Source organism: Gymnodraco acuticeps, unplaced genomic scaffold (assembly GCF_902827175.1).
Source record: "Gymnodraco acuticeps unplaced genomic scaffold, fGymAcu1.1, whole genome shotgun sequence".
In the NCBI taxonomy this organism is placed as follows: Eukaryota; Metazoa; Chordata; class Actinopteri; order Perciformes; family Bathydraconidae; genus Gymnodraco; species Gymnodraco acuticeps.
The window spans coordinates 945183-964995 of NW_022991001.1; the positions used below are offsets into that span (position 1 = coordinate 945183).

A 19813-nucleotide genomic window follows, 5' to 3' on the forward strand; every position below is an offset into this window, starting at 1 on the left:
TTATTAATAGCAGATTAGCGCAGCCCCCACAGAGAGGAGAGCTCCGGTACAAAGGCAGGCTTTGTGGCCCGTCTTCACTCTTGGCCACACACCAGGCTTAGTGAGGGAGCACTTCCTCCGCTCATTCATCCTCCGCGGCCTTCCTTTGCATAGCGTGTGCTTTTAGTCCTGGCAGGATGGGAAAAAAATGGGTTCCCACAGATCCGCACTAAATGAACTTACCTATTTATGAGGGGTTTTCCTTTTTTTTCTCTCCTCGAGACGGATATGGTGGCTTTGTTTCTGCTGTCTTTTATTGAGACCCTGTGCAGTTATGAACACCAATGTCAGGGCGGTCAAGCACTCTGCAACCTGCCATTTATTTTTCATGCGCCTCTTCCCATGTTCGAGTGGGATTGACAGGATGTGGGTGCTTAGGTATCATAATTATCATATCAGGCAGGCAATTTGAGCCGAAACTGGAGCCTTGACTCTGCACTCCTGACTCAAGCCATTTTCGTCTTTATTTAAGAGAGAAGGGTAAAAGCGGGGAGGGGGAGGGTGAAACAAGAGGCTCTCTAGGGGCTTATTTATCACTGAAATCTCATCTACGTGCACTCTCTATACTGTTTTAAAAAGCAGCCTCTATCGCCATGCCAAATCTAGTGAAAGTATTGATAAAGGGACCACTGTATTGCCTCGGTCTGCACTACTGTGTCAGGTGCTTGTGGAAATTAATGGCACAGCAGAGCCGGTCCTTCTGCTCACGATGTATGCACTCTCACTGAGCTTGTTTTGCTCAAATCGGTACAGCTGACATGTTTTTCTTTCAGGATAGTTTTGTTTGCCTCGATTAAGTGATTTGCCAAATCATTTAATAAAATATTTTTATTGCGCAAATTTCAGCTTAATGCGAAATATATATATACACATTTAACTATGTTGGTCATCCACCTAAACACATACATCTAGCTAGTTGTGAAGAAAATGTAAGCCAATAAATGAAAGAGTTAAATTCAAACAAAACATTTTCTTTATTAAAACAATTGATCTGTCTAAAAGCAAAATTCATGGCTCTATTGTCTTGGTTTTGTTTTTCTTTTCTGCCGCAGGGCAACATTGAATGCTAACTAGAAATTGGCTAATTGCAGAAATAATTTCAAAAGGGTTTTATTAAGGGACTTAGAGTTTTTTACAGTTAAAAACTACACAAACACGTTTTTGAACTACACTTCCTATACATCATTGTTTGTTAGGAGGTTAAACGGCATACAGTGCCCATACAGTCTCACAGCTACCTGCTGTAAAATACAGCCTTGCAGTATTCTTTCAAGCTTAAACAAAAATACACATAATTATAACACATTTATTTCCTTCTTATTTTTCCTGCAGGAAGACGCTGACCCTCAGATCCACGAGAGTCTGAGCATTGAAAACACTCTGTGGGCCAGCACAGTCGTCGCATCTGGTGAGTAAATGACCACTTTTTATTTGAGTCTGTTTTGATCTTGTGATGAGATACTGTATAATACTTTTCTACATGATGCATTGCAGACACAGTGTATTGGTCACCAGGAACACTGTAACATTTCTGACTGTGTTCATGTTGAGTGTTATGTATGGAGTTCTGCCCATTGAAACTCTACTATTGGTAGTCTAATTTGAAAACATTAGACTTCATTAAAATACTGTATCCCTGAATTTAAAAGTATGTTTTGATAAGCCTGTTGTTGTGAGCAATTCTCGTTTATACATTTAAAAAAAACCTGTAAGAAATGGAGATGGTGCTTGTGGGAGTAGCCAGTCTTCGGATTGTCTGTGTATGTGGGCTACGTTATTTTCTGTATATTTGTGAAAACACGCTGCTTTACCTAAAGGGGTTCTTTCAAATATATTGTGTATAACACAGCTGGATAAACTTGGATCACAAGGGACACATTTATATTCCCACTAATGTATTTAAACCCTATGCAACAGTTTTATTCAACAGCAAAAAAATGAACAAATACCAATCCCCGCTTCATGGCTCTACACCTTGAAGGCTTTGTTACTGCTATGCTCTTGTTTGAAGAACTCTGAGAATGCCCACAGTTGAGGTAATCCTCCCTCGCTCCAACTTAGCCATTCCCCACAGAAACGCTCGTGTCAGTTGAGAGTGTTTGTGACGCTCGCGGCGACGGCCACACCATTGATCTGCGGTGTTGCTCTCCCCTCTGGCCTGACCTTGACCAGAAGAACAAACACACCACACACACACACACACACACACACACGCAGAAAAAGCCTGACTTTGACCCCCTTACATCATCTCTGCTCAGGAATGTCATTCTCCCTCACAAGCCTCTCTTTGACGGACACTTCCTTTGCCTCTAGTGGCATTCTGGGCACTTGAATACCCCTTTTCCACTGAAATCAGTTTAGTTCTAGTTCCATGCTGGTGCTTGTTTAGTTCTCAATTAGTTCTAAGAGAGAACGTGTTTCGCTTTCCATCTCCAAGATCCCAAATGGTGCAACGTCATGACGTCACTGTTTTTTCGGCAACAGGCGCTGGAAAGTAATAACTCACTGTCACACAAGCAACGTCCCCTGATGCACATTTCCCATCCGCATAAGTGAATGTTTTTTTCATTTGAATTCACACTGTTTTGGATCATTATGCCGTTATTAAAGTATCCCTGGTATTCGATGTGGGATGTGAGCATAGCCACGGAAGCTAATCTGACTATCATAGCATATTTTAACTGCATATTTTTCATTAAGAATTGTCTTGCCTGTTGTATTGATTACACCCGATAGATGCTATAACAAAAAAAACTGGAAAACGTATGCCCTTCCGATCTGGCCCTGGAACGGCTTTGGTGAAAACGGGGTAGAAGTGGCCCCAGGATCAGCGTGCATTCCCTCCAATGCAGGCCCCAAGTCCAGCTGTGACAAGATAATTAGTCGTTCACATATTCAAATTGAAGCCCCTCTGCATGCTGAGTCACAAACCATTTGTCACATATTTCTGAAACTCATCAATTCATCACCTTTCTTCTCCAATCCTCTTTTTCTTCTCTTCACTTTCCTTGTTCTGTTTTCTGCCCAATTTTTACTTTCTTGGCATTTTTATAGTTTGGGGATTTCAGGCTTTGCGCCCCCATTAAGCTCATTTAATATTAATGACTCATTAATCCTCCGTAATAAGGCCACCGTAATGAATTGCCAAATAAAGATGGCAGAGTATTGATCAGCTTTTATGAGCTTCCATAGGGTGGCCGAGGCCCTCAGAGTCTAAGCGTATTAAACTCCTGTCTGTGGCAATGAGACAACTGCCTAGGCTCAGCCTTATTGTGTTTTCTCTCGTGTGTGTGTGTGTGTGTGTGTGTGTGTGTGTGTGTGTGTGTGTGTGTGTGTGTGTGTGTGTGTGTGTGTGTGTGTGTGTGTGTGTGTGTGTGTGTGTGTGTGTGTGTGTGTGTGTGTGTGTGTGTGTGTGTGTGTGTGTGTGTGTGTGTGTGTGTGTGTGTGTGTGTGTGTGTGTGTGTGTGTGTGTGTGTGTGTGTGTGTGTGTGTGTGTGTGTGTGTGTGTGTGTGTGTGTGTGTGTGTGTGTGTGTGTGTGTGTGTGTGTGTGTGTGTGTGTGTGTGTGTGTGTGTGTGTGTGTGTGTGTGTGTGTGTGTGTGTGTGTGTGTGTGTGTGTGTGTGTGTGTGTGTGTGTGTGTGTGTGTGTGTGTGTGTGTGTGTGTGTGTGTGTGTGTGTGTGTGTGTGTGTGTGTGTGTGTGTGTGTGTGTGTGTGTGTGTGTGTGTGTGTGTGTGTGTGTGTGTGTGTGTGTGTGTGTGTGTGTGTGTGTGTGTGTGTTGCCGTTAATGAGCAGCATTACTTTCCTTGTCTCTCTCCTTGGCAGGCACGGTGATAGGGGTGGTGATCTACACAGGCAAAGAGACCAGAAGCGTACTGAACACATCCTCTGCCAAGAACAAGGTGAATACTTTTTCTGTTTCTGCAAGAACAAACGGCAAGTTATGGGATTTGTTTTTGGTCGCGAATGCCTTAATTAAAAAAAAAAATTCATGTTATTAGAAGGATAAAACGTCATGATGCTATATATGATCATTTTCTTATATGTGCCAACTAATTTCTTGACTTATCGATTCATATGATTGAAGTGTATAAAATAATTCAATTAAAAAAAACTTCCAAATTTACTTAAGCCAAATATGACACCTGAATGTTTACTTTCACATATGATGAAAAAAGCAACAAATCGTCAGATTTTGAGTCTGGAATTAGGAAATATTTGTTATTAAAACTAAATGCTCTTCTTAGTATATGTTTTACTTTCTGCATAGGATGTAACGATTTTCTTGGGAACAAAAATAATTAGGGATATCTTGGTTTGACATCCTTGCAAACCAGATACACTTAATTTTGTTTCTTGCAATTCATAAATAATAAAGAAAAACAAGATTTTCATTCTAAAAACTACACTGTAGCTACGGTGCATATGACAATAAAGCCCTTCAATCTTTTAATCGTATGCCAGTATAAACATAAATGTTTAGAAAAAGCTGCAGAGGGTGAAACACACAAAGTAACATCTGCTCCAAGTCCCCCTCCATGCCATCGTTCTTCCCCCTGCCTCTAATCATTAATCAATCACTGTAGCGAGGTGCTTTTTTAACCTTGACTTTCTAGATAAAGTTGGACCTGTCAATGCAAAAGGTCAACGCCGGTTGCTAATTAACCAAAAGGGAAATTAACTAACCGAGGATTTAAATGACATTTGCAGCAGAAAGTTAATCCCGCAGAATCCCCATTGAGTGTTTTGTCCTCAGATTGAGGAGGTGAATGGAAATCTGATTCTAAATATAAGACTTTACTTGGAAGATAGGGGAGCTAGATAGACACGGGTCAACTGATAGAGGTGGTGGTTTTGCTACATTACTTTTACACACAAAGTTACAATTGTCTGCACCACTAAAGCTCTACGTGGCACAACACAACCCTTTACTACTGCGGCACAGTTTGGACACCAGTGTCTTTTATTAGGAACGCTGATGTGGCCGGTCGAACTGAGCGTGGGGGGGCCTCTGTTTTGTGTAAGCTCGACAGTTGAGAGGAATTCAATATTTCAAGGAGATGATGTCAGAAGTGCCAATATGGAGACTGGAGATTGGGGGAGAAAGTCGATACAGTGTGGCTAAAGTCGCAAGAACGTTTTGGCCTCATATAATCTGTTGTGACAGCGGCTGGGGACAATGCCTGCACTTGATCAATCTGACAGCACGTCAGACATAGATTCACTCTTTGTCTCGGTATTGTTAGACAGACCTCTGTCCGAGTAAAGAGGCAGAACAATGTCATTGACAAGAGGCTGTTGCTCAATACAGATTGTTAGTTTGAAGTACATATCCAGCTCTCAATACTCTAATACTCTTCACATGTCTATCAAACTCTTGGAAAAAGTAGTTTACTAAGACCTCAAGAATCAATTTCACTTTAGTTTTCCTTGATTCACCGGATCAGCACCTCAAAACCTGAGGCCATGGCTCTCAGCAGGAAACCAATGGACTGTCCACTCAGAGTAGGGAATGAATCCTTACCCCAAGTGAAGCAGTTCAAGTATCTCTGGGTGTTGTTCTTGAGTGAGGGGTCAATGGAGCGTGAGATGGGCCTGAGAATCAAACACAAGCCGCTCTCATCAATGCCACAAGCGCGCAACAAGACACCGTGCCACCGGAGCGGAGCTTCAGGACTTTATATCGCGAGGAAAAATAATACTTGTAGTTCGTATTTGGGGCCTTACACAAGCTGCCTTTTGCTCAAATCCACTGTTGTCGTTGTACATGCCCCTTTGCTCAGTGCGACCTGGCTGCTACGGCTGTGCCCAGAGTAAAAAGTAGTTAAACCTTTCTCCGAACATTTTTCTTCTAACGGAAACACTGTCTTGAATGCAGTCGGACAAAATTGGTTTACTCCAGTTGTCCCTTATGGATAAGGTGAGAAGTGTGGCAGGGACTTGGAGTAGAGCTGCTGCTGCTCCTTCGTGTTGAAAGGAGCCACCCGGTTGCCTCCCTATCCTGGTGTTCCCGGCTTGTCCGGCTGGGAGGAGACCGAGGGCCAGACCCTGGACCAGGTGCAGGAATTAAATCTCCACGCTGGCCTGGGAGCACCTTGATGTGGCGAGTGAAAGGGAAGTTTGGGACCCTCTGCTGGAACTGCTACCTCCGTGACCCGTCTCCGGATGAACGGTTGACTAGGGATGGATGGATGATTCACCGGTGTCTCAAGCACCTTAACAAAGCGCTACTTACTCACTGAACTCCTGATATTCTTTGCTTTTAACTCAATGAATATTCATGTCCATCAGATTTCACACACATAAATACAAGCCACAAAGCAGGTCGAGTCATTCCTTTCACTTTTAATGGCTTGGAGATGAATGGGGTAAAATATGCACTTTTTTTTTAATTCATTGATAGCATCTTTAGGTTGAGGTAATTGAGTCCTTCCCCCCCCCCTTGACTGAATGAATAATGACTTCATCTGATCCCCGGCAAGGCTTGGAAAAATGTAGACCCGCCATTGTTCGAGCAGAAGGCGATCCTTTGCTTTTCAGGCGTGCTCTCTGTCTTAATTTTTCTTCATTTTAATCCACCCAAACCCCCTATTTTTCTCAATAGCTCAACCATGAACCATGTAGTGAAGCAGCAGGGTGGGGAGATACCCACCCACTCGCTCCCGTTACCCTTCCTTTTTTTTCTTGCTACTGGGAGTTTAACAGCGACGGATAAATCAGTCACACTGGTCCCCCGGCTCTCGCAGTCCTCAGGGGAATGGGCTTGGTGGGGGTTTGGGCAGCGGAGGAATTCTGCTGCTTTTTTATACGTGCTTGCCCCCTCCCCTTCTTTTCAGAGCAGTTCCTTTTATTTGAGGGAGGAGAGATGTTATGTTCTGCTGTTTTTGTAAGCGTGGTGCGTCAGAAGAAAGCCCTCTGTGTACAGGGCTTTGCTCTGAGCGCTGCCAGAAAGGGGAAGGGCACTTCTTTATTTGACATCTTTTTCCCACATGCTCCATTGGCTGGGAGATACACTCGAAAAATAAAAGACAATTCTGACCCCCCTTTTTTGTCTTTTCTTTCTTTTTTTCTTCCATAAAGCCAATCTCAATATGGGAACTTTATTTTTGAGGCCTTTTGACCTTCTGTTGTATTGAAAGACAATACTTCAGTATGGAAATAAAGCAACTACAAAACAAACGTATTTATGTCGTACACATGGTTTGCATGATAAAAGCCTGCAGCTAAGAGTGTTTTTCATTGGCTTTGTTTTTGCTCTCTGTCTAGCATATTGTAAGGCTTTGGGAGCAGATGGGGAACTTACATAGTCTTCTCTAGTCACAATTTATGACTAAAATAAATACCATGTTTACTCTGGTAATTCTGTGAATCCCATTGAAGGAAACCCCCACAATGGACTGTAGAATCAAAACCTAATACACACAATGTCATTTTCATTTTGTACGAGTAATTCCATGCTAATGGGAAATGAGTAGGACAATGATGAAGAAGTGATGTCTGACCTATGACCTCTTGTCTATAGGTGGGCTTACTGGACCTTGAGCTGAACCGCCTCACCAAGGCTCTGTTCCTGGCCCAGGTGGTCTTGTCTGTTGTCATGGTAGCAGTGCAGGGATTTGTGGGTCCTTGGTTTCGCAACCTTTTCCGATTTGTCGTGCTTTTCTCTTACATCATCCCCATCAGGTACTTTTTTTACAATGTTTTGATATTTTGTGACCACAGGCAAAATAAAATATGTATGGTTGTACAAAGAAAAAAAAAGTTCTTCGATGAATACTTTGAATCCCAAGCTTCCCGTCTGTTTCCTCTTGGACAAGACATTCTTTAGAACATGGAATATATTTCATTAATTTTGTGTTGCAGTTTTGACACAGTTGTATTATTATTAGTTCTGTGATAGATAACGGCTTTGTTTTTCCTATGGGTAGTTTGCGTGTAAATCTGGACATGGGGAAGTCGGCTTACGGCTGGATGATCATGAAAGACGAAAACATCCCTGGCACTGTAGTGAGAACCAGCACCATCCCAGAAGAACTGGGCCGGCTGGTCTATCTGCTGACAGACAAGACAGGTAGTTGTCCATACACACTGAAGATTACATTCACAGTTCTTGACTTAAAGCAACATTATTTCTGATTTCAAGAGGACAACTATTTTGCATCCAAGTATAGGCTCAACTCTTTTTGCTGTTCTGCTTGATAGCAAAATGATGTTGGAATCATCATAACAATAAAGATCCGACTTTATAGGAGTAGCGCAGGAATGAATCCTAAAACCCAGAACTTAGTTAGTTGGTTTGTGTGGGTTTTTCTTTTGTGTTTTTGGTACCTGAAATAAGGTCTGTCGTAAACAAGAGATTCACATTTTATTTTACGGTTTACAGTAAAAACCCTTCTGGAGAATGTTTGAAAGTTTACTTTTTCTCAAAGGGAGCCCTTGTGATGCTAACTTCTAGGAATCATACATCTATCGATTAGATTTATGATCGATAGATTTATGAATAGAAATTATAAAAGTAGGGTAATATTATCCGGCTGAACAAAACGTGCATTTATCTAACAGGTTATTTTCTACAGACCTTATTTCGAGCTATTTTCCAAAATCCTATGGAGAAATCCCATTGCTCTTTTGTGGAGGGAACCCGAGCGCAGCTTACTTCCGGGTTTTAGGACGCGTCACTGCACCTCTCTATTCTATGTACAGGGTAACACTGTTTGTAGATTTTATGCAATTATTAGTGTAGCACACACAAGACACTTGCTTAACAATAAACAAATAACTTATGTATTTAATGTATTTATACATTTGTATTCAAATGTAGTTTCAGCCACCTAATTGTGGTTAAGTTATACACATTCTGAGGTAAAAGAAAGGACAAAAGGTCAAACAAATCTCCCTAATGTGTGTTCCTTCAACTTCTCTCATTTCACAATCATGTCCTGATTGTCTAATAACAAATGGCTGCTCTTTACTAATTCTAGTCAATGTGGATCAGTGATAAACGCCTGCTGTGCTCCTAACATGCTCCTCTGTCTTACCCCGCTGATCTAGGTAGGAATAGATTAGCTGTAGAGCCTATTTGTCCAGGTTGATAGTTAAAGCACATGGAAAGAAGAACAAACAATCAATCAGAGAGAATTGGTTAACCCCTGTCTCTAATGTTTTTGGAAGTGAGATGCCCTCTAATCAGCTTTAAGCTCCATCGCCACACATTCTGTCTACCCACATCCATTCAAAAAAGCCATTGCTCTGTTTTACAAAGTTGTTGTTTTTTAGTGTCTGGACATTCACTCAGTCTTTTTGTATGCAATGTCTGTTAGTAAGAGAGGACATGCACTCCATATTGGTAATGAGATTAGGTCAATGAGAAGGCAGTCACACAGTGATGCATTGTGGGCAGTCCACTGGTGATAAATGCTGTGTGTGTGCTTGTTAACTTCAGATATGTTAAGTATATTTATTTTGCTATGAAATAGTGCCTTTTTGATTCAGACACCTTTGATGGTTTTTTTACCCATTTCTTAAACAGCTGATATTTTGTATATCATTCTTATCTTATTACGTTATGTGTACAGAGCAGAAGATCCTAAGTTATTGATTTACCTTCATTAGATTTTCTTATAGTCTAAATTCAATAGCAAACAAAATAAACTTTTTTATAGTTTGTCAACTAGAGAACACTGACATGTTTATTTTTTATAAACTGTCATTTTCCCACTTAGTATGCACCCTGGTCACACAAAGATAATACTTGTGCTACACACACCAGCCTTAAAGATACAGTATCAGTTGGGCTTTACTTGTTATGCTTAAGATGGTTCTGCTATAACAGAAATGAGAGCAGTCCTCAATAAAGGAATAATGATTGGGTAATTTCTTTATGATTTATTAGTTTGTGACATTGTATTGGTCTTCTGAACTGCAGGCACATTGACTCAGAACGAAATGGTCTTCAAGCGGCTGCACCTGGGCACAGTATCCTACGGCACGGACACCATGGACGAGATACAGAGCCACATAGCTCAGTCATATGCTGCACAGGTAAGATGTATTTCCGTTTATAATTCCTTAATTAACTGGATTGTTCAGTAAACATTCTGACCACCACCATCCAGAAAACTATAGCATCAAGTTTGAGCACTCATTTGGGAATGAATCCACTACTTTTATTCTCTTTAGCTATACAATTATATGAATTCCCAATAAATGATGTTAAATCTACATCATCCAGTATGTAAAACTGGACAGAACCAATCAAAACAAAGCAAAACGTGTCACTTGCAACATAAAAATGTGTTTCCAGTCGTGGAGAGGATACATTTAAATACAAACGTGTTCTCTCGTGTTTTTCTGCTTATTCACGCCTCTCCCTGTAGATCACATTGATCAATATTTATATTGAGCTAAGGATAAGATTTCCAGGAAAGAAGCCCATATTGTTCATTCATCAGGCAGTGTCCCTCAGCGCGTCCTCGTACTGTAAGCAAGTGTTTTCCTCACCGGGTGGCTCAGATCTGGCTGCAGTCTTGACAGAATGATATTGTTCATACTCAGCCAGCTCCAGCAGCTGCTCAGCACTGAAACCATCTGCCCCACACCCTTATGTGTAATCTCGGCTAATGAAAAATGACGAGTCCTTTTTAGAGCTGCAGCTGAAGCAATTCCTCTGACCAGCTATTTTTACTATGTTGCTCTTTATTTACTGTGACAGTGACATAATTACAGGAATCATTTTTAGCACTATTGTTAATGTAAACAATCCACCCAGATTAGGGCAGAAATTAACAGTTGTTGCCATTTATGTATTTATATATAATACTTTTTCTTAACTAAAACTTATTTTTACTTTAAATCTTTAAAAGATATTAAAATGGTCCTTTTCTGTGGTGTTCCCTTCCCTGTAGTAGTGTGTTCTATAGGTTGTTGTGCATGTGAATGGTCTGCAAAGGCTTAAATCCCAAAGTTCCCTCCAGAGGGAGTTTCCCTCCCGCACACTTTCCCCCCCCCCTTCTTTTTTTTAACGATTAATATTATAAATCTTTAAAAACAAACGTGTTGTAGTACATGTTGTTGAACTAATATTATACTTCATTACCTAGCAATATCATTAGCATCCTCTTCATGTTGCTCCAATGCTTAACTTGTCTGACAACATAACCCAATCGTCTCTCATTGATCTTTCAGTCACTTTCCATGAAGGTTGTCATACTGTATTCCCCACTGCCCCTCCTCCCTGCCTGGCAGGACTGAAGGTTAATAATAAGCCAAAATCAAACGCTTCAGCAGAGCGCGTCGCCCCCGTCAGGTGCAGCTGGCACAGTGGGCTGTCTGCCTGCTCCGCTAGTCACCCCCCAGTTAAACTGATGGCTGATGTCAAAACAGCGGAACACATAAAAGGTCCTCAAATCAGATATGACACGATAAAGACGGTGATACCACACTTCCCTTCGCTGAGTCGTTTATCTTGAACAGGGGTGTCAGAGTGAATTGGCGACCAGTGTAGGATTCAACCTATGTGCAGGCATCCTTCAGTTGTGACTGTTTTTAAATGTATTTACAAGTCATTTTCTAATGTTCTGACTCCATGGTTCACATTATTTCAGCCGCCCTCCCAGCCCTCCAATGGAAGCACCAGCGGCACCACTCCAGCACGGAAAACCCAAAGCTCGGGCCCGAAGGTCCGCAAGAGCGTCAGAAGTCGCATCCACGAGGCTGTGAAGGCCATCGCCCTGTGCCACAACGTCACACCGGTCTATGAGTCCCATGCCGCCGTGAACGGAGAGACGGAGTCTGCTGAGGCCGACCAGGACTTCAGTGATGACAACCGAACCTACCAGGCCTCCAGCCCTGATGAGGTAAACATGACATCCAGGAAACAGTTTCAGCACCTTCAACTTTAGAGGGAATACATGGGTTCACTAATAACTTAGTGTTTCAGAGGTTACATAAACACCTCATCTTAATGACTATCTTTATTTTGCCCTTTATACTAAATATTTCCCATTGCTTAGGGTTTCATTTAGGAACATAAATGACCTTGTTTTCTAAAGCACCATTACAAATCTTTTTAAATGTCTCATATTTTGTAAGTTAGAGTAAACAATGAGATTCTCAGGAGAACAGCCTGTGTTTTTCTGTCTTCATGTTTTATTGGTGATCCTAAATAACCCTGGTTTGTCATAATAGTCATTTCATGAACACAAAGTCAGAGGTCGTGATCCCCTCATAGAGGTTAAGCTATTTAACCGTGTGTACTTGCTTCCTGTGAATTTACTGCTCCTGGTAGAACGTAGAAACGATCCCTAAAGGCATCACTACCGCTTCCTTTCCTCTGACCGTTCCTTTATGGCTGAACGTGCTGCTGAGCCTTTATATATAGCCCTTAATAATCATTTTATACAATTGAGAAACCCAAGGAGAATCTGTACTTACATCTGGAAAACAGGGAAAGATTTTTTTAACAGGTAAGTAACAGTCAGTATCTGTTTTTAAAGAGATGTTTAATGCGTGTTGAGGGGTAGTTAATCCCCCCACACACCCCCATTTCAACACGTTTGTCACCCATGATATGTGAGAGCCTTTGTGAGAATGCGGCACTTCAGGTTGAACCCAGAGTCTAGCTATCTAACAATCAAAATAAAGATAAAAAGGTGGCGAGAGATAAATCTCAGTTGTCCTCCCCCTCTGAGTTGATGTATATATTTATTTATATCCCGGCCCACTCCGTTCTATCTCCCCTCTCTGTATTGTCTCACACTGCTCGGATTGATCAATATTTAATTTTCTCCCAGAGACGATGAGAGGTGGAGGTCTGTGATTGTAGCTGGAGCCCTCCCTTCCCCTTCTACTATATTCTTTGTTCTTCCTCTGCCCCCCCCCTCTCTCCCTCCTTGTCTCCTCACTCTCATTGACTGCAGCATCAGATCTTGGCTGCTGCTCGTCTGTTAGTGATAGTTTGTTTGGCCCTGGCTCTCTGCTCAGCCTCTAATGTAATGAGCCATCATTAAGGAGATGAAGTGGGCGGCCGCAGAGGTCATCTGACCTGCCGGTGAACAGAGTTCTCCTGTGACCTTTGACCTTCGTAATATCAGACAAGAGCATTGGACTGTAGACTTTAATGACTGCCATGTCCAGGAAGTGGGTGCTTCATCATTTCCAATTGGATGTAACTGGCAGTTTCACTGAGTGTGATGTTCACCATAAGGTATCTTATTTGGGTTCAAATTTGTATTTTGTTTCTCTACTGTGCCATTTAAATGCCTACATGTCAAAAAGCTCTTTATTGTTCTCATACTGCCTGTGCTGCAGCACCTCTGTTCACCCTCTGTCTGAAACCAGAGCCCAGTCTGCTCTGATTGGTTAGCTGGTCTCGGCTCTGTTGTGATTGGTCAACCGCTTAGAGATGTCCCGCCCCTTAGCCTGTTACGTACAATATGTTGTAGTGTCAGCCAATAGAAGAGCCAGTGTTACATAGTGATGTCACTATGTTATGGAAGGAGTCCAATGGATTTGTTCCAGGCAGACTGGGCTCTGGTTTCAGACAGAGGGTGAAAAGAGGTAGGCACAGGCAGTATGAGAACAATTAAAAAAAAGTTTAACATTAAAGCATGTAGACATGTCACAGTTGAGACATTTTAATACAAATATGAACTAGGCCCTTTTTTTCATGTTAAAACCGTTAAATGATCTCCAGAATAATTCACTTCTAATACCTTTTATATTGACATCGACATGACATGAGCAGTATTTAACCTGTTAATGGTCAATTTTCCTCATGACATGCTTGAGCTGCTGTTAATGTTAAAGGCAGTGCTACCATTGTGATTTAAATTGTCCATGATCATTCAAACGTTGTGAACACAGTTGAATATTGATCAGGTTGTTTAATCCTGCCTGTCCTAAAGTAGCTTTTCTATTACTGTCGTAACGCATAATTCGCATTCAGTTTGTATCAAAGTTGACAAAGCTTTAAATAGTTCCTGTAGAGCTCAAACAGGAGATTGAACAGCTAGATTTAGGATTCTCAGTACATGGTGTATCTGTCCATGTGTGTATGAGCTACACACACAACCACCAGGATAATGACACACAGATGTGTGTTAAGTAAATACAGGCAGCTCCTTTTTACGGAGCTCAAAGGGGGAGCAGCAGAAATGACGGGGTATTAACAGGAAGTTCCAATTTGTAGGTCAGAGTATAATAACAACCTTTGAGTGAGCAAATTGAAAATGAACCCATTGAGGATTGAGTCGTGTGCAGCTGAACGCTCACTCGGGGGCTGCAGTTCCTGCTGAGGAGGGAAGAGGAAAGAGAAACAGAAAAACACTTATCTGGAGCTGAAAGAGGAGCTCGGGAGAAGCCGTAACTCTCTCAGGCCTTGTCTTTCAACTGCAAGAGAGATACGATTCAGTCTGCTCCATGGTCTACATTTTGGATTTGGATTCAACATGTTTTATATTTGGTTAAAAATGATCGCAAAATAAAAAATCACATCTTTTTCACATATGTATTGTGCGAGATTAGCTTGCTTATTTTATTTGTATTGAGTAAATGCCTGAGTCCTTTGCAAATGATGGGTTGAATGCAATATATCTCCATCCTTAACTAGGGATATAGGATTTGAATGCGGAACAGGAAATCTATTCTTGATTTCTGAAGGTTACGTTTCTTTTAGGTTAAGATTACCTTATTGTGTTTAGGATGCCTTTGTTGCAAGTTTAAGCATATGTGGACAATAATATCCTGAATCATAATGAATTTTGCAAGGTTAAACATGACATGTAATTTAGAGGTCTGTCCTATACTCTCGTATTGTAGGAATCAGGTCATTGATATTTGACTGTGACTTTTGCATTGTCCTTTTAGTCAGTATAAAAAATGGCAGAATTCATCAGCTCTCTTTGATTTATTGAAGTTAGAGCGTAAATGTTATTGTGTAGGGGAACTGCCCTGTTTCTAGCTTCTGTACAGTTTTCTTTTTGAATGTTTTCCTCAGGTGGAGCTGGTGCGGTGGACGCAGAGCGTCGGCCTGACCCTGGTGAACAGAGACCTGGCCTCCCTGCAGCTGAGGACCCCCTCCGGACAGATCATTTCCTTCCACATCCTGCAGATCTTCCCCTTTACCTCCGAGAGCAAGAGGATGGGCATCATCGTCAGGGTGGGGAACTTGTTTATAACATAATAATAATTATAATATAATTGTTTATGACTCTTTATCACCTTGATGTGTTAAATGTGGCTGCTGGAAGATGCTTGGTGTAGAGCTATAGGATTCTGATGTTTACATATTTCGGCTACCGTGAACAGGAAATGTACTAATTGTCATTGATGATATGGTTTAGGAGGAGTCGACCGGAGACATCACTTTCTACATGAAGGGAGCTGATGTTGCCATGGCGAGCATCGTCCAGTATAACGACTGGTTGGAAGAAGAGGTAAAATCTACAATCTATACGACCTACTGAGGGTGCATTCGAGTTGTAATGACAGGGAAACTTCTGTTAATTGTGACTTCCGACACATGCACAATATTCGCCTACAATGCAATGACGATGAAGCTTCCTGCTTCCATCAACTGTAAAATAAATTGTTCTGTCAATCAATCAAAACAATTAATTAATCATGAAACTTTAGTTTATTTTCACTTCAGACTTTCCAACTAATGATGATTAGTGATTATTAAATCATGTTTGAAATATTTAAGAAATGCTTGACAAACTGGTAAGAGAAATCAAAGGGGTTTGAATTTATTATGAAATTATTTTACAAAAATTGGCATTAAGTTCGACAATTTTCCAATCCTAAACTAAACCATCGACTTACCGGCTGTCACAGAGAGACACTGTGATTGCCCTCTGTATAACGTGCGCTACACAAGGCATAATATCTATGCTGCTATCATACTGCGAGCACTATCTGTTCCTACAGTGGTGAATCTGTCCACACTCCTGTGCTGCTTCTGGGAAACTAGTTCATGGTTCAGCAAAATGTCTTCCACCGTTTTCAACACACCTAAAGCGAACAAGTGCAACTCATTCGTCATGGATTAATTTAGCCATTGCAGTAAGTTAGTGATGGTTTCTACTGATGTCCATTGGTCTCCAGTCAGTGCAGTACATGTAGCTTATGTCAATTCCTCCGCTTTTTAGCCTTTTCACTGCCATGCAATTCATTGGAAACATCCATATTAAAATGGACAGACCTAAAAATAAAACATCTGCCCCAAAACGTCTATAAAAACTCTTTAATTTTAGGCAAAACATTTTTATTCTATGTTTATTCGTCTGGTTGGACCCAGCCACTGTGCGTAATCTTTTGTGTCTTTTCGTAAAAGCATCAATCATTATCTCATTGCTTGAAATAAGCACCTCTTGATGAAAACTGTAATGAAATAGATAATAACAAGCAATAGATAAACACACACACATCATCACATAGTGGTATTTTTGTCCAATGCTGTAATCAGGACATTCATTGAGAGAGACATCGGGCCGTGTCTACACCAGCTTGGTGATCGAAGGTCTTGTGTGCATATGTTCATAATTATATTGGCATTATTGAGTCATTTAGCACTGTGGGCGCCGTTTGATTTAATTAGTGACCTACATAAAGTTGAAGTAATTACAGTATGTCATATTCCTGATCAATTGTTCTAACGATGTCCTGTTGGATGTAATATCCCGCTGTCAGATCAGCCGGCGCTACGCTTATTCTCTTGTCAATAACCAATCAACAGAGCAGATTCGCCCCATTGGTGTTTCATATCAAATATAAACCGCCGTCCATCCCTTTGTTTTACGGTGTCCTCTGAATTACACCAGAGGCTATGTTATTCACTATTGATTTCTCTGCTGTTGTAACAATATGCTGCTATCGACAGTACTGTACATGGTGTACTTATAGCAGCCGCTCTGATAGAACAAATGATCTGCCCATGTTTGATTTATATTCATCTCCGCGAGGGATAATTATTTTGACCCCTGTGCCTCGCTTTGAAAAAGTAAAAAAGGTGCCAATAAATAACAAGTTATATTAGTATTTTTATCCACTTTCAAAGTGAAATATTGTCACCAACATCAATCCGGATCATAACGACGAAATATTTATTAATTTTAAACTTTAACCCTTTCAATGCCTGCTTGTTTATGTAATAGCACTGTGGTTTTTTCAGGAAAAATAAGCACAAACTTGCATTTGCTTAAATGCTCTGCACGTATTAATCCACACATTGATACATTTACACACACAACTTAATAACATCACACAAACTTGACCCTCCAATCAGAGATTCAGTCTCCTAGGGCAAGGAATGTTCGCCAAAGGGTGGGGAAATTGTTGTGGACTGACTCACAATGACAATCACCAACATTCATTTTGATCCATAGCTGTAGAATTAAAGCGTGACATGTTAAAAATGTAGATTCTAAGCTGTTATGGCAGTAAGATTAACATTTGTGGGTTTGATTGGTTTCAATGGGGACATTTTAGTCCTTATGAGTCTGAGTGTTTCTATTTTAGCTAACAGTTTATTATACTTATAGCAATAGCTGAGAATGATCTTTCATAATAAAAAAAACAACAACCCAAATGTATGCCATATATATGCAATAACACAGCCTAAAAATCTAAAGTGTGTCTCGAGCGGCACAAGAGTTAAAAAACCAAAACCTTAAAGAATAGAAATTGAAAGTCTTTCTTTTAAAGGCAGAACTATGTGTATATCTCATAACACCCTGTCCCTCTCCTCTCTGTCAGTGTGGGAACATGGCCAGGGAGGGCCTGAGGACTCTGGTGGTGGCCAAGAAGTCTCTGTCTGAGGAGCAGTACCAGGACTTTGAGGTATGGATCATCAATACATTGCATGCTGTGTTAGGCTGCATCTACACAGAGACGAAACGGAGAAAGAACCGAATTCGATATCAAAAAAGTCTTCCGTCCACACGGTATCGCCTCATGAAAGGTGTCCGTCCACTGGAGACGCTGTAGTACATATGCCGGGCCTGTAAGTGGCGCTGTACTTCCGCCACAAAATACACCAAAAGTAGCGAATCAGACCTCCCGAGCATGGTTGCCATGGTTGCCTGGTTGCCCTTCTGTTTAACTTTTTTTCAATAACATATTAAAGTCTCCCAGTCCGTGACTTTTCCTGAAAGTGCGTTATGTAGCACCCTCAGTTGTTAACAATTGTCAATATGAAGTCAGATTGAAAAAATCGCCAAAAAAAATGCCATTATACCTATATCCGCCAGCGGGTAATATTTACCTCATAGAAAATGCAGCGTAAACATAACGTGTTGCTATAGCAACGCCTTTTATCTACTGCGGTTCCTTATAGATAGAGAGATAGATTGAGAGATAGATATATTGATAGATGAATAGAGAGAGAGAGATAGACAGATAGATAGTTATAGATAGTGTAACATCTTGGAGAATACAAGATCTTGGATGACTGAGCTCACGTTGAGGACGTAATGCATGTGTGCAGGTTACGTGCCAGTTGAATAAAGATGGACACTCGGAATGAGAGAAGTAGTCCGTGTCGTCTGTTTATGTAAACAATTATATGTCCATAGAACAGAACATTACAGATGGATCGATAGATAGTTATAGATAGATAGAGAGATAGAGAGATTTGTACCTAAACAAAACACAAGTCTAACACCAAGCGTTTAAATCAGCACTCTTAGCGATATGTTATACTTCATGCTATCTGCACAAACGATATCAAATGAAGAGCTGAGAGTCCACAGATTATATTGGTATAAGTTTCATCCCTGTGGGATCAAAACTCACTGTTCTGTATGATCAATAAAAGAACATTGTACCTTGAAAATCAATAGCGGGTACATTTTACCCGTTCGGCGGTTTTAGGTATACAGCGACCTCTGGCGGTTCTAGTGTTAACGACTCATGTTTTCTTTAATTGGAACTAGAGGTAAGTCTTTTCAACAAAATAGCGATGTTTCCTCTTGGATTTAGGTTGTTTCTATATCATGACAGCAGCTTTTTTGAGTCACTTAATGATTAAAAACTCAGCATTCACACACACTTTTTAGTTATGTTGACATGAGTAATTATCAGTTGCCTTTTTCACTTTTACCTCACAATTCATTATTTTTCGTTTTCTTTACCCCCTCAATGTATAGAACCGCTACAGCCAGGCGAAGCTGAGCCTCCATGACCGCGGCCTGAAGGTGGCAGCAGTGGTGGAGAGCTTGGAGCGGGAGATGGAGCTGCTGTGTCTGACCGGAGTGGAGGACCAGCTGCAGGCCGACGTCAGGCCCACGCTGGAGCTGCTCAGGAACGCTGGCATCAAGGTAAGGCTGTCACTGTGTCAGACTTTCAATACATGGTTAAAGTGCCAAAAGCATTCTTAGCAAAAATATTGTGACAATATCTGTAGAACATTTTGAAAAATTAACAATGCAACTGTATCAGTAAAATTCATCTTCAACTCTTTCTGTTGTGAAATGACTTTCCGTACTGTCAATACTGATATTTCGCAACATACCTACTATGAATACTGCCACCAGGGTTATTCTGGTCAACTCTGAGACTCAAATATATCCCCTAATACCTCAAGAGTCATTCAGCGTTTAAACCAGATACACAAAAAGGAGGTAATGATGATAATCTTAATTTGTACACGTCCAAAATATCTGAGGTTATTAAAGACAGTTCACACTTTAAGGTGAATTTCAGGCCCTTCAAATCCAAGTTACCGCGGGGAAGGAAATGTTAAAAAGCCTTTATTTAAAAACAATTGTAAATATATA

General features: G+C 40.9%; 1 protein-coding gene across 4 annotated transcripts in view; it reads left to right on the forward strand.

Annotated features, from left to right (window-relative positions):
* Positions 1 to 19813, forward strand: part of atp9b (ATPase phospholipid transporting 9B) — a 61643-nt gene that overhangs the window by 28779 nt on the left and 13051 nt on the right. For all 4 annotated transcript variants that reach the window (XM_034235999.1, XM_034236000.1, XM_034236002.1 and 1 more), the window contains exons 10-19: positions 1372 to 1447; positions 3864 to 3940; positions 7561 to 7721; positions 7967 to 8109; positions 9964 to 10079; positions 11642 to 11893; positions 15034 to 15195; positions 15380 to 15472; positions 17793 to 17876; positions 19184 to 19354. In XM_034235999.1, the coding sequence (XP_034091890.1) occupies positions 1372 to 1447; positions 3864 to 3940; positions 7561 to 7721; positions 7967 to 8109; positions 9964 to 10079; positions 11642 to 11893; positions 15034 to 15195; positions 15380 to 15472; positions 17793 to 17876; positions 19184 to 19354 (1335 nt within the window). The remainder of the gene's footprint in view (positions 1 to 1371; positions 1448 to 3863; positions 3941 to 7560; positions 7722 to 7966; positions 8110 to 9963; positions 10080 to 11641; positions 11894 to 15033; positions 15196 to 15379; positions 15473 to 17792; positions 17877 to 19183; positions 19355 to 19813) is intronic.